Source organism: Salvelinus namaycush, chromosome 15 (assembly GCF_016432855.1).
Source record: "Salvelinus namaycush isolate Seneca chromosome 15, SaNama_1.0, whole genome shotgun sequence".
NCBI lineage: Eukaryota > Metazoa > Chordata > Actinopteri > Salmoniformes > Salmonidae > Salvelinus > Salvelinus namaycush.
The window spans coordinates 3,525,359-3,537,801 of NC_052321.1; the positions used below are offsets into that span (position 1 = coordinate 3,525,359).

The following is a 12,443-nucleotide window of genomic DNA, read 5'->3' on the forward strand; positions in this document are numbered from 1 at the left end:
AAATGGAGCTTTTGAGATAAAGGAGTTTCAAAAGGCTGGCTACAGTGTGATGTAGAGGCTGTGGTGATGAGTTGTTCTGTGTGTCGCCAGTATGCTAAAGATAAAAAGCAGAAACAACTGATTTTGTCATCGGAAATAAAACGATGAAGCTCCGGAGAACATTCGTGACCACGAACACAGCAAGTGTCACATTGCCTGCGTGTCTCTGTGTCCCGGGCTCAAATCGGAGCCTCTCCTCTTGACACCCTCTGTGACGGCGCTGATGTAAATGTCAGAGCAAGACCAGCGCGAAGATGAAGATACCGCTTAGGACTGTACATGCCATTGGCAAGAAGGCGAAACCACTTTCTGACTTGGAGTGGATGTATATGTTCTTGGTCTTGTAGCTAGACTAGTACTTTTGAGGCTAGTTTTTTTCAAAGTCTATTTAGCAGTCGTGGTCCAGGATTGTAGGTTATTTCTCAGCTCTTGATAAGCTTTGGTTCACCTCAAAATAGTGTATAAATACCGTACAATTATAGGCCTACTGATGCCGACATGGATCTCCATGCTGTCCTATGGCTCTGTAACATCCTATTTTTAATGTTTGTCTCCAGATGCTGTTTACATTTTAAAGCATTGTGGACACAATTGACTTTACCTGCCTTATAGTGTTGATCCTTAAGTAAACAAAGGGTAGAAAGCTAATTTGGCACAATTAATTGCCAGCTATATTGGATAACATGATTGTATGTTAAATTATTATTGAATTCATTTTAATGTTTGATTTTTTGCAGTTTGGATTAAAAAATGTTTTTTTTTAAAAAGGAATCGCTGTGGGCTCAACATATAGAAATGAGAAGCAGGCCAAAAAGTGTATGCACCATATTGTAAAGGTGGAGAGAAACAACAGAGAGAATCTGGGAAAAACACCCCACATCTCTCCATCATGACAGATGGCTCCACAGACAGTTCTGTGAAAGAGGAGATAGTTTATGTCAGATTCTGTCACAAGGGCAAGATCGGAGTCGAAGTTTGAGAAGGCATCAAGTCAGTTGGAGAAAGGCAGACGTGGCACACATAACCAACACCATCAGTGCCATCATGGAGGGAGTGTGTGATGAGTGGGGGAGCAAGTCGGTCGCTCTGGGAACAGATGGAGCTGCTGTGATGACCGGAGCCAAGAATGGTGTGGTCAGCCGGCTGAAGGAGGAACAGGGCCTACATCATCGGCATCCACTGTATGGCACACCGCCTTCAACTGACCTGTTCTGATGCCATCCCGTCCAACGTGATGTTTCAGAAAGTAGAAGACATCCTCAGTGGGTTCTACACCTTCTACCAGTCCACTGAACAGGGAAAACCTGGTAAACAGCTTCCATCTACCACACCAGTCCACTGAACAGGGCAAACCTGGTAAACAGCTTCCATCTACCACACCAGTCCACTGAACAGGGCAAACCTGGTAAACAGCTTCCATCTACCACACCAGTCCACTGAACAGGGCAAACCTGGTAAACAGCTTCCAGGCTCTTGGGCACACACCACTAGTGCCCACTAGAATTTGGCGGGACCCGATGGGTAGGACACCTATTGCGTACACTGGCTCACTTCCTGCGAGGTTACCAGGGGCTTGTCCAGCACCTGGAACAGGTAGTGTCTCTAGATTGCTATGCTAAGTACTCCAAAAGTCATCATCAATATGTAATGTCCAGTAAACAACAACAAATACGGTTACAAATCGGTAACATCATGTTTCAATGCTTTATGCACTGATAAAATGTGGCATATCTAATATAGTTTTTTTTGGGGGGACAACAATTCATTGTCTATTTGTATGTCTTTGTTCTTGATGTATTTCAGATTCAATCTGCTGATGCCCAAAATGTCTGAGGTGTCCAGCAGGCCAAGGCCAGGAAATACTACAGTACTACGAGAGAGGCTGTTGTTCTCCGCTTCTGTGGCTTCCTGCATGACACACTAACACACCTGAGCAACCTGTCTGCCTGTCTGCAGAGGTCCACCATCACCATAGCAGAAGCCCACAGCTCCTTGTTCTCAACACAGGCAGTACTTAAGAAGTAAAAAAACCAAAAAAAAACGGGTATGTTTATTTAAGCTGCAATAAGAAATAGTTACCTTAAGAGAATTAAGAGAAAGGATTATGTCAATAAGAGAGGGAGAGAGAGTGTGAGTGAGTGTTGTAAAGGAAAGTTCTGAACAGATGGTTAAAATGCGCCTTTTTCATCATCATCAGAGAAGGGCCCATGATGAAGGCCACAATGGCCAATAGATATGAGGGAATTTCCCTGACAAGAGGTGACAGCAAGACCCTCGTCTTACTCACATCGGCTGCGGAGAGCATGATCACACTCTCTTCCGGAACAGCTGGTGCTCTTGTGCATGTTTCAGTGTTACAGCTGGTGCTCTTGTGCATGTTTCAGTGTTATTTGCCTCGAAGCGAGCATAGAAGTAGTTTAGCTCGTCTGGTAGGCTTGTGTCACTGGGCAGCTCTCGGCTGTGCTTCCCTTTGTAGTCTGTACTGGTTTACAAGCCCTGCCACATCTGACGAGCGTCAGAGCTGGTGTAGTACGATTCGATCTTAATCCTGTATTGATGCTTTGCCTGTTTGATGGTTCGTCGGAGGGCATAGCAGGATTTCTTATAAGCTTCCGGGTTAGAGTCCTGCTCCTTGAAAGTGGCAGCTCTAGCCTTTAGCTCAGTGCGGATGTTGCCTGTAATCCATGGCTTCTGGTTGGGATATGTACGTACAGTCACTGTGGGGACGACGTCATCGACAACGTTATTGATGAAGCCAATGACTGATGTGGTGTACTCAATTCCATCGGAGGAATCCCAGAACATATTCCATTCTGTGCTAGCAAAACAGTCCTGTAGCTTAGCATCTGCTTCATCTGACCACTTTTTTTAATGATCGAGTCACTGGCACTTCCTGCTTGAATTTTTTGCTTGTAAGCAGGAATCAGGAGGATAGAATTATGGTCAGATTTGCCAAATGGAGGGTGAGGGAGAGCTTTGTATGCATCTCTGTGTGTGGAGTAAAGGTGGTCCAGAGTTTTCCCTCTGGTTGCACATTTAACATGCCTCTGGGTGAGCAGTTTCCTGTTTGCTTATGGTGGAATACAGCTCATTGAGTGCGGTTTTAGTGCCAGCGTCAGTCTGTGGAGGTATGTAGACAGCTACGAAAAATACAGATAAACTCTCTAGCTAGATAGTGTGGTCTACAGCTTATCATGAGACACTCTACCTCAGGCGAGCAAAACCTCGAGACTTCCTTAGATATTGTCCACCAGCTGTTATTTACAAAAATACAGTCCACCGCCCCTTGTCTTACCAGACGCCGCTGTTCTATCCTGCCGATACAGCGTATAACCAGCCAGCTGTATGTTGATAATGTCGTCGTTCAGCCACGACTCCGTGAAACATAAGATGTTACAGTTTTGAATGTCCCGTTGGTAGTTTTTCTCCACCTTCTCTTCACGCAAATGACGGGGATCTGAGGCTGTTCCCGGGAAAGCAGTATATCATTCACGTTGGACTCATTCAAGGACAAAAAGGATTCTACCAGTCCGTGGTGAGTAATCACAGCTCTGATGTCCAGAAGTTATTTTCGGTCATAAGAGACGGTATCAGCAACATTATGTACAAAATAAGTTTAAAAAAATAAGTTACAAACAACGCAAAGAAACGAAAAAAAAAAAAAAACACAATTGGTTAGGAAAACGTAAAACGTCAGCCTTGTTCTCCGGCGCCATCTTGAAAAAGTGATGAATACAACCCAGATCTGTGTGTGCAAGTGAGGTGAACCTTATTCTTACCTGGAAGTATAGTCCTACAGTAGGCCGGGCCATCCGGTACCGTGTGTGTGTTACCTGGAAGTATAGTCCTACAGTAGGCCGGGCCATCCGGTACCGTGTGTGTGTTACCTGGAAGTATAGTCCTACAGTAGGCCGGGCCATCCGGTACCGTGTGTGTGTGTGTGTTTTACCTGGAAGTATAGTCCTACAGTAGGCCGGGCCATCCGGTACTGTGTGTGTGTGTGTGTGTTTTACCTGGAAGTATAGTCCTACAGTAGGCCGGGCCATCCGGTACCATGTGTGTGTGTGTGTGTGTGTGTGTGTGTGTGTGTGTGTTACCTGGAAGTATAGTCCTACAGTAGGCCGGGCCATCCGGTACCGTGTGTGTGTGTGTGTGTGTGTGTGTGTGTGTGTGTGTGTGTGTTACCTGGAAGTATAGTCCTACAGTAGGCCGGGCCATCCGGTACTGTGTGTGTGTGTGTGTGTTTTACCTGGAAGTATAGTCCTACAGTAGGCCGGGCCATCAGACTGCTGAAGTGCTCGTGGAACTGTCTGGACAGGATGTCCTGCGACAGGGTCTCGTACGGATCAAACGCCTGCTCCTAGAGTTGAAAGAGACAGTTAACGGAAGAGTTATAAAAGCAGACTACTATGTCTTACTGGGGGGGGGGGGGGGTGGTGGTACATAGAAGGCATACAATCAACTGAAGGCCTTCTAGCAGAGATGTGCAAGACAGCCTGGTAAAAACTATTTAAAAAATTTTTTTTTACATGAAGACTTCATAGGGCTTTGGGATCAGTTATGACAGAATAGAGGTAAAGGACTGTGTTACTGGGCCGTAAGGTTTCTGACAGGACATAGGGGACGTGTGTGGATCATATTATACATCTCTCTCTGCCTCGAAGTCTCTGCCCACTAAAGGACGAGAACTCCTGTCAGCAGCAGGCGGAGGTGTGTGTGTGTGTGTGTGTGTGTGTGTGTGTGTGTGTGTGTGTGTGTGTGTGTGTGTGTGTGTGTGTGTGTGTGTGTGTCAGATGTAAGTTTGAGTTTAGGTGTGTGTGTGTGTGTGTGTGTGTGTGTGTGTGTGTGTGTGTGTGTGTGTGTGTGTGTGTGTGTATCTATGTCCTACCTCTGCCAGGTCCTCGAAGCAGCTGCCCACCAGAGGATGAGGACTACCGTCAGCGGTCATCTCCACTGCATCTTCGATCAGGCCCAGCAGCTTGACCGTCAACTCATGGATGTCCAAGATATTACTGAAAATCACCTCCACATCCTGCAAGGAGAGAAGGAGAGATGTGACTTACAAGGGGAGCAATACTTCACCTTCACATTTCACACATTTTAGTCATTAAACAGATTTGATTAATTTTAGTCCTTTAGGAGAGTTGATTCATTTTAGTCCTTTAGGAGAGTTGATTCATTTTAGTCCTTTAGCAGATTTGATTCATTTTAGTCCTTTAGCAGATTTGATTCATTTTAGTCCTTTAGGAGAGTTGATTCATTTTAGTCCTTTAGCAGATTTGATTCATTTTAGTCCTTTAGCAGATTTGATTCATTTTAGTCCTTTAGGAGAGTTGATTCATTTTAGTCCTTTAGCAGAGTTGATTCATTTTAGTCCTTTAGCAGATTTGATTCATTTTAGTCCTTTAGCAGATTTGATTCATTTTAGTCCTTTAGGAGAGTTGATTCATTTTAGTCCTTTAGCAGATGCTTTAATTCAGAGCGATTTACAACACGTCTTCAGTGACACAAACCATCCCAATGTCAGTTGAACATGGAAACAATCTACTATGGAACCACTGGTCCCAGATCTGTTTGTGTCAAGCAATGACAAAGACCAATGTAGTTGAAAAGACAGCACAACCAGATCTGGGACCAGGCTACTATTAAAAACCAATGCCTTGTTCATTCCTGTACTGTTAGTGTATAATCATCTTTCTTCTAGGGCTGTCAAACGATTCAATGTTTTAATCGAACTAAAATCGCAGGATTTGTTGTGATTCATTGCAAAATTAGCTAGGTAAATTAATAAAAGCACACTTTATTTTAACCTCAATGTCAAACTGTTGTCTTTAATGTGTATAGATTTATGTATTTGGGATTTTGAACGCATCCAGATTAATGACGATAACAAAACTAAAACAAATTGTGAAGAGGAGAAGAGCACAACCACCGTGACACTACTTCAGTGGCCAGAGAACCAAGGAAGAGGGAGGGGCCAATCACGACAAGCTCCCAGCTGGGGTCGTCCTTCCTTTCTTTTGCTCACCTCACACCTCTAGTCTACATCACAAAGCTCCTCCCCATCACAAAGCTCCTCCCCATCACAAAGCTCCTCCCCATCACAAAGCTCCTCCCCATCAGCTCTGGGGCGGCCAGTTTAACCAATTGGGAGGTTAGATTAATCACGATTCACCATCTGGCAGTCTGACGGACGAATCTGGGTTCGGCGGATGCCAGGAGAACGCTACCTGTTCCAATGTATAGTGCCAACTGTAAAGTTTGGTGGAGGAGGAATAATGATCTGGGGATGTTTTTCATGGTTCGGGCCCCTTAGTTCCAGTGAAGGGAAATCTTAACGCTACAGCATACAATGACATTCTAGAAGATTCTGTGCTTCCAACTTTTTGGCAACAGTTTAGGGAAGTCCTTTTCCTGTTTCAGCATGACAATGTCCCTGTGCACATAGCGAGGTCCATACAGAAATGGTTTGTTGAGATCAGTGTGAAAGATTTGCCTGGCCTGCACAGAACCCTGACCTCAAACTCATCGAACACCTTTGGGATGAATAGGAACCAGGCCTAATCGCCCAACATCAGTACCCGACCTCACTAATGCTCTTGTTGCTGAATGGAAGCAAGTCCCCCGCAGCAATGTTCCAACATCTAGTGGAAAGCCTTCCCAGAAGAGTGGAAGCTGTTATAGCAGCAAAGGGGGAACCAACTCCATATTAATGCCCATGATTTTGGAATGAGATGTTCGACAAACAGGTGTCCACATACACTACATGACCAAAAGTATGTTTTCTCCGATGTGTTTCAAAAACAAGGACATTTCTAAGTGACCCCAAACTTTTGAACTGTAGTGTATATATATATATATATATATATTTTTTGTTTGGGTGTGAGTACTACTTTACTGTATTTGTCCTTGGGATATCGCCTTTCAACAGTAAAAGTAAAAAAATCGCCACCAAACCCCAATACCGCCGTGTCTGTCGCCACCAAACCCCAACACCGCCGTGTCTGTCGCCACCAAACCCCAATACTACCAGCCACCGTGTCTGTCACCACCAAACCCCAATACCACCGTGTCTGTCACCACCAAACCCCAATACCACCGTGTCTGTCGCCACCAAACCCCAATACCACCGTGTCTGTCGCCACCAAACCCCAATACCACCGTGTCTGTCGCCACCAAACCCCAATACCACCGTGTCTGTCTCCACCAAACCCCAATACCACCGTGTCTGTCTCCACCAAACCCCAATACTACCGTGTCTGTCGCCACCAAACCCCAATACCACCAGCCACCGTGTCTGTCGCCACCAAACCCCAATACCACCGTGTCTGTCGCCACCAAACCCCAATACCACCGTGTCTGTCGCCACCAAACCCCAATACCACCGTGTCTGTCGCCACCAAACCCCAATACCGCCGTGTCTGTCGCCACCAAACCCCAATACCGCCGTGTCTGTCGCCACCAAACCCCAATACCACCGTGTCTGTCGCCACCAAACCCCAATACCACCGTGTCTGTCGCCACCAAACCCCAATACCACCGTGTCTGTCGCCACCAAACCCCAATACCACCGTGTCTGTCGCCACCAAACCCCAATACCGCCGTGTCTGTCGCCACCAAACCCCAATACCGCCGTGTCTGTCGCCACCAAACCCCAATACCACCAGCCACCGTGTCTGTCGCCACCAAACCCCAATACCACCGTGTCTGTCGCCACCAAACCCCAATACCACCGTGTCTGTCGCCACCAAACCCCAATACCACCGTGTCTGTCGCCACCAAACCCCAATACCACCGTGTCTGTCGCCACCAAACCCCAATACCGCCGTGTCTGTCGCCACCAAACCCCAATACCACCGTGTCTGTCGCCACCAAACCCCAATACCACCGTGTCTGTCGCCACCAAACCCCAATACCACCGTGTCTGTCGCCACCAAACCCCAATACCACCGTGTCTGTCGCCACCAAACCCCAATACCACCGTGTCTGTCGCCACCAAACCCCAATACCACCGTGTCTGTCGCCACCAAACCCCAATACCGCCGTGTCTGTCGCCACCAAACCCCAACACCGCCGTGTCTGTCGCCACCAAACCCCAACACCGCCGTGTCTGTCGCCACCAAACCCCAATACTACCAGCCACCGTGTCTGTCACCACCAAACCCCAATACCACCGTGTCTGTCGCCACCAAACCCCAATACCGCCGTGTCTGTCGCCACCAAACCCCAATACCACCGTGTCTGTCGCCACCAAACCCCAACACCACCGTGTCTGTCGCCACCAAACCCCAATACCACCGTGTCTGTCGCCACCAAACCCCAATACTACCGTGTCTGTCGCCATGTTGGCTTATGAAGTCAGCCAGAGAGTTTTCCCAGCACACTACAACTGCAGAGCAGATGAGATAGAACTGAACAGCTGTAGTCAGCTAACTAATGGTCAGTTACAGATTTTGTTTTTTCCATTTATGTTTTGAGGTTGGACTTTAGCGCGTATAGCTCGTTAGTATGTAGGGCGCTTCGATTGGTGTCACCTCGTTAGTCAGTATGTATTACAGCTGTGCCGGTTGCCATCTCGTTAGTGGGAAGGTGTTTCACCTGTGCTGGCCCAGGTGCTATTTAAGAGCAGCTGGCCCAGTACTCCAGGGGTCTTGATATCTGTGGAGGGTCAACACCTTTAGTTGTCTTGATATCTGTGGAGGGTCAACACCTTTAGTTGTCTTGATATCTGTGGAGGGTCAACACCTTTAGTTGTCTTGATATCTGTGGAGGGTCAACACCTTTAGTTGTCTCTCACTATTTTGATTTCTGGACAAACAATCCTTTATCTGATCTTCCCTGTTTCTGTTTTGCTCCACCTTTTTAGTTGATTTCCTGTCTTTAAGTTTGGTGTTTGGTTTTTCTTTTGTTTACTTCTTCTTGGGCAGATTTAGTGGGCGCTCAGGGTGGGTGTCATTTAGGTCCCAGTTGGTGTTGCTAGTCAACTTTCAGTGGACACCCCCCATGAGTGTCTTTCAGTGGACACCCCCCATGAGTGTCTTTGGGAACCCCTCCTAAAAAATAACACCGGTTCCATTTTGGTTGTCTTTGTTACTTCCCTCTTCTGTTTGAGCGACATTATTTGGTTTTGTTGCTGGGGAACGTAACATGGTCTTACACTGCAAATGGCTGCTTTGCTATGTGGTCAAACAAGCTGTTTGGTAAGCTGTTTGGTAAGCTGTTTGGTAAGCTGTTTGGTAAGCTGTTTGGTAAGCTGTTTGGTAAGCTGTTTGGTAAGCTGTTTGGTAAACTGTTTGGTAAGCTGTTTGGTAAGCTGTTTGTAAGCTGTTGGTGAGCTGTCTGCTGTGTTATGTTGGCTACTGTGTAAGATGACTGCCGTTTTATAAACTGTTCATAAAAGGTGTTCATAACCTGTATTTACTGTTCTCACCTGAGGTGTGAAGATCTTGTTGTTGAACAGGAAGTGATGGCGGAACACCTTGATGATGAGGTCGAGCTCCCGGAGGTACTGGCGCTCCTCTGCGATCTCCAGGCGCACCAGGTCGTCGTAGGTCAGCTCCCCGGACGACGACGGCTCCTCTGTACACTGAGACACAAGACCGATGTCCTCGTCCTGGTCAAACATGTCCATTAGGACCTGAGACAGAGACATCAGGTCAAACATGTCCATTAGGACCTGCAACAGAGACATCAGGTCAAACACGCCCATAAACATCTACACTGAGACACAAGACCGATGTCCTCGTCCTGGTCAAACATGTCCATTAGGACCTGAGACAGAGACATCAGGTCAAACATGTCCATTAGGACCTGAGACAGAGACATCATTGGTCAAACACGCCCATAAACATCTACACTGAGACACCAGACCGATGTCCTCGTCCTGGTCAAACATGTCCATTAGGACCTGAGACAGACATCATTGGTCAAACACGCCCATAAACATCTACACTGAGACAGGTTACCAAGTCAACCAGGTACAGTTCCGTCAGAAAGTATTCAGACCCCTTTGACTTATTCCACATTTTGTTGTGTTACAGCCTGAATTCAAAATAGATTAAATAAAATCACCCATCACATAATAATCCCATAATGACAAAGCAAATACATGTTTTTAGAAATTGTAGCAGATTTATTGAATATGAAATACAGAAATATCTAATTTCCATAAGAATTCACAACCGAGTCAATACATGTTAGAATCCCCTTTGACAGTGATTACAGCTGTGACTCTTTCTGTGTAAGGTCTCCAAGAGATTCGCGCACCCTGGATTGTGTACAACATTTCAAGCTCAAGTTGGTTGTTGATCATTGCTAGACAGCCATTTTCAAGTTATGCCATAGATGTTCAAGCCGATTTAAGTCAAATCTGTATCTAGGCCACTCAGGAACATTCTTGGTAAGCAAATCCAGTGTATATTTGGCCTGGTGTTTTAGCTCATTGTCCTGCTGAACGGTGACTTTCCCAATATCTGTTGGAAAGCAGACAACCAGGTTTTCCTCAAGGTTTTTGCCTGTGCTTAGTTCTATTCCTTTTCTTTTATCCTAAAAAACTCCCTAGTCCTTGTCGATGACAAGCATACCCATAACATGATGCAGCCACCACTATGCTTGAAAATATGCAGAGTGGAACTCAGTGATGCGCTGTGTTGGAGTTACATAACGCTTTGTATTCAGGACAAAGATATTTCTTTGCCACATTTTTTTTGCAGTTTTACTTTAGTGCCTTGTTGGCACTAAATACTGTAGTTGTATTCTGTACAGGCTTCCTTCTTTTCACTCGGTCATTTAGGTTAGTATTGTAGAGTAAACTACAGTGTTGTTGAGCCATCACCAGTTTTCTCCTATCGCAGCCATTGAACTCTGTTTAAGCTGTTTTAAGAAGTCCCCATTGGTCTCATGGTGAAATCACTGATCGGTTTCCTTCCTCTCCGGCAACAGAGTTAGAAAGGAGGCCTGTATCTTGGTAGTGACTGGGTGTAATCAATAACTTCACCATGCTCAAAGGGATATCAACGTTTGCTTCTTTTATTTTTTTTTACCCATCAACCAATAGGTGTCCTTCTTTGCGAGGCAGTGGAAAACCTCCCTGGTCTTTGTGGTTGAATATGTGTTTGAAATTCACTACTCGACTGAGGGACCTTACAATTATCTGTATGTGTGAGGTACAGAGATGAGGTAGTCATTCAGAAATCATGTTAAATGCCATTATTGAATACAGAGGGAGTCCATGCAACTTATTATGTGACTTGTTATGCACAGTTTTACTCCTGAACGTATTTAGGTTTGTTATAACAAAGGGGTTGAATACATTTCAGCTGTTCGGCTTGAATTAATTTGTAAACATTTCTAAAAACATAATTCCACTTTTACATTATTAGGGTATTGTGTGTCGGCCAGTGAAACAAACTCTAAATTTAATCCATTTTAAATTCAGGCTGTAACCCAACATTTGGAAAAAGCCAAGGGGTGTGAATACCTTCAAAATATTTACCTACTTTGGAGTGGATTGGCATTGAGGGGTGACTCTGAGACATACAATGGCACACAGAGACAGACAGACAGCGGGTATAGGTTTCCTACCTTGAGGGGTGACTCTGAGACATACAATGACACACAGAAGACAGACGGACACAGAGACAGACGGACACACGGACAGCGGTATAGGTTTCCTACCTTGTCTGCACACATGGACACCTTGATGTCTTGCTGGCTGATCTCATAGTGTCTGATGTTACCAACGTAGTTTCCTGCTAGCTTCAAGATGTCAGCCGATATGTACTCTAGCACCGCCACGATGTAGAGGCAGACGTGGTAGTCTATCTTGTAACCCAGGACCTCCTGTTGACGGGACAAACAGCAGGGGAAGAGGCATAAGGTATAAGGAATACAGTCGTAAAATCACAGAAAATGTCCCCAAATTCTTAGGCTTTCCAGAAATCCTGGTTGGAAGATTCCAGAAATCCTGGTTGGAAGATTCCAGAAATCCTGGTTGGAGGATTCCAGAGATCCTGGTTGGAGGATTCCAGAGATCCTGGTTGGAGGATTCCAGAGATCCTGGTTGGAGGATTCCAGAAATCCTGGTTGGAGGATTCCAGAGATCCTGGTTGGAGGATTCCAGAAATCCTGGTTGGAGGATTCCAGAGATCCTGGTTGGAGGATTCCAGAGATCCTGGTTGGAGGATTCCAGAGATCCTGGTTGGAAGATTCCAGAAATCCTGGTTGGAGGATTCCAGAAATCCTGGTTGGAAGATTCCAGAAATCCTGGTTGGAGGATTCCAGAGATCCTGGTTGGAAGATTCCAGAAATCCTGGTTGGAGGATTCCAGAGATCCTGGTTGGAGGATTCCAGAAATCAGGAGGAAATAAACGAGGACAGAACCCTCCAACCAGGATGTATTAAAT

The 12,443-nt window shown here is 45.8% G+C and overlaps 1 protein-coding gene across 1 annotated transcript in view; it reads right to left on the reverse strand.

Annotated features, from left to right (window-relative positions):
- The window catches only part of sos2 (son of sevenless homolog 2 (Drosophila)), a 103,635-nt gene that overhangs the window by 33,830 nt on the left and 57,362 nt on the right, over nt 1-12,443 (reverse strand). The window contains exons 4-7 of the mRNA XM_039009204.1: nt 11,716-11,880; nt 9,470-9,676; nt 4,928-5,071; nt 4,289-4,399 (exon numbers count right to left, since the gene is read on the reverse strand). Coding sequence (XP_038865132.1) covers nt 4,289-4,399; nt 4,928-5,071; nt 9,470-9,676; nt 11,716-11,880 — 627 coding nt within the window. The remainder of the gene's footprint in view (nt 1-4,288; nt 4,400-4,927; nt 5,072-9,469; nt 9,677-11,715; nt 11,881-12,443) is intronic.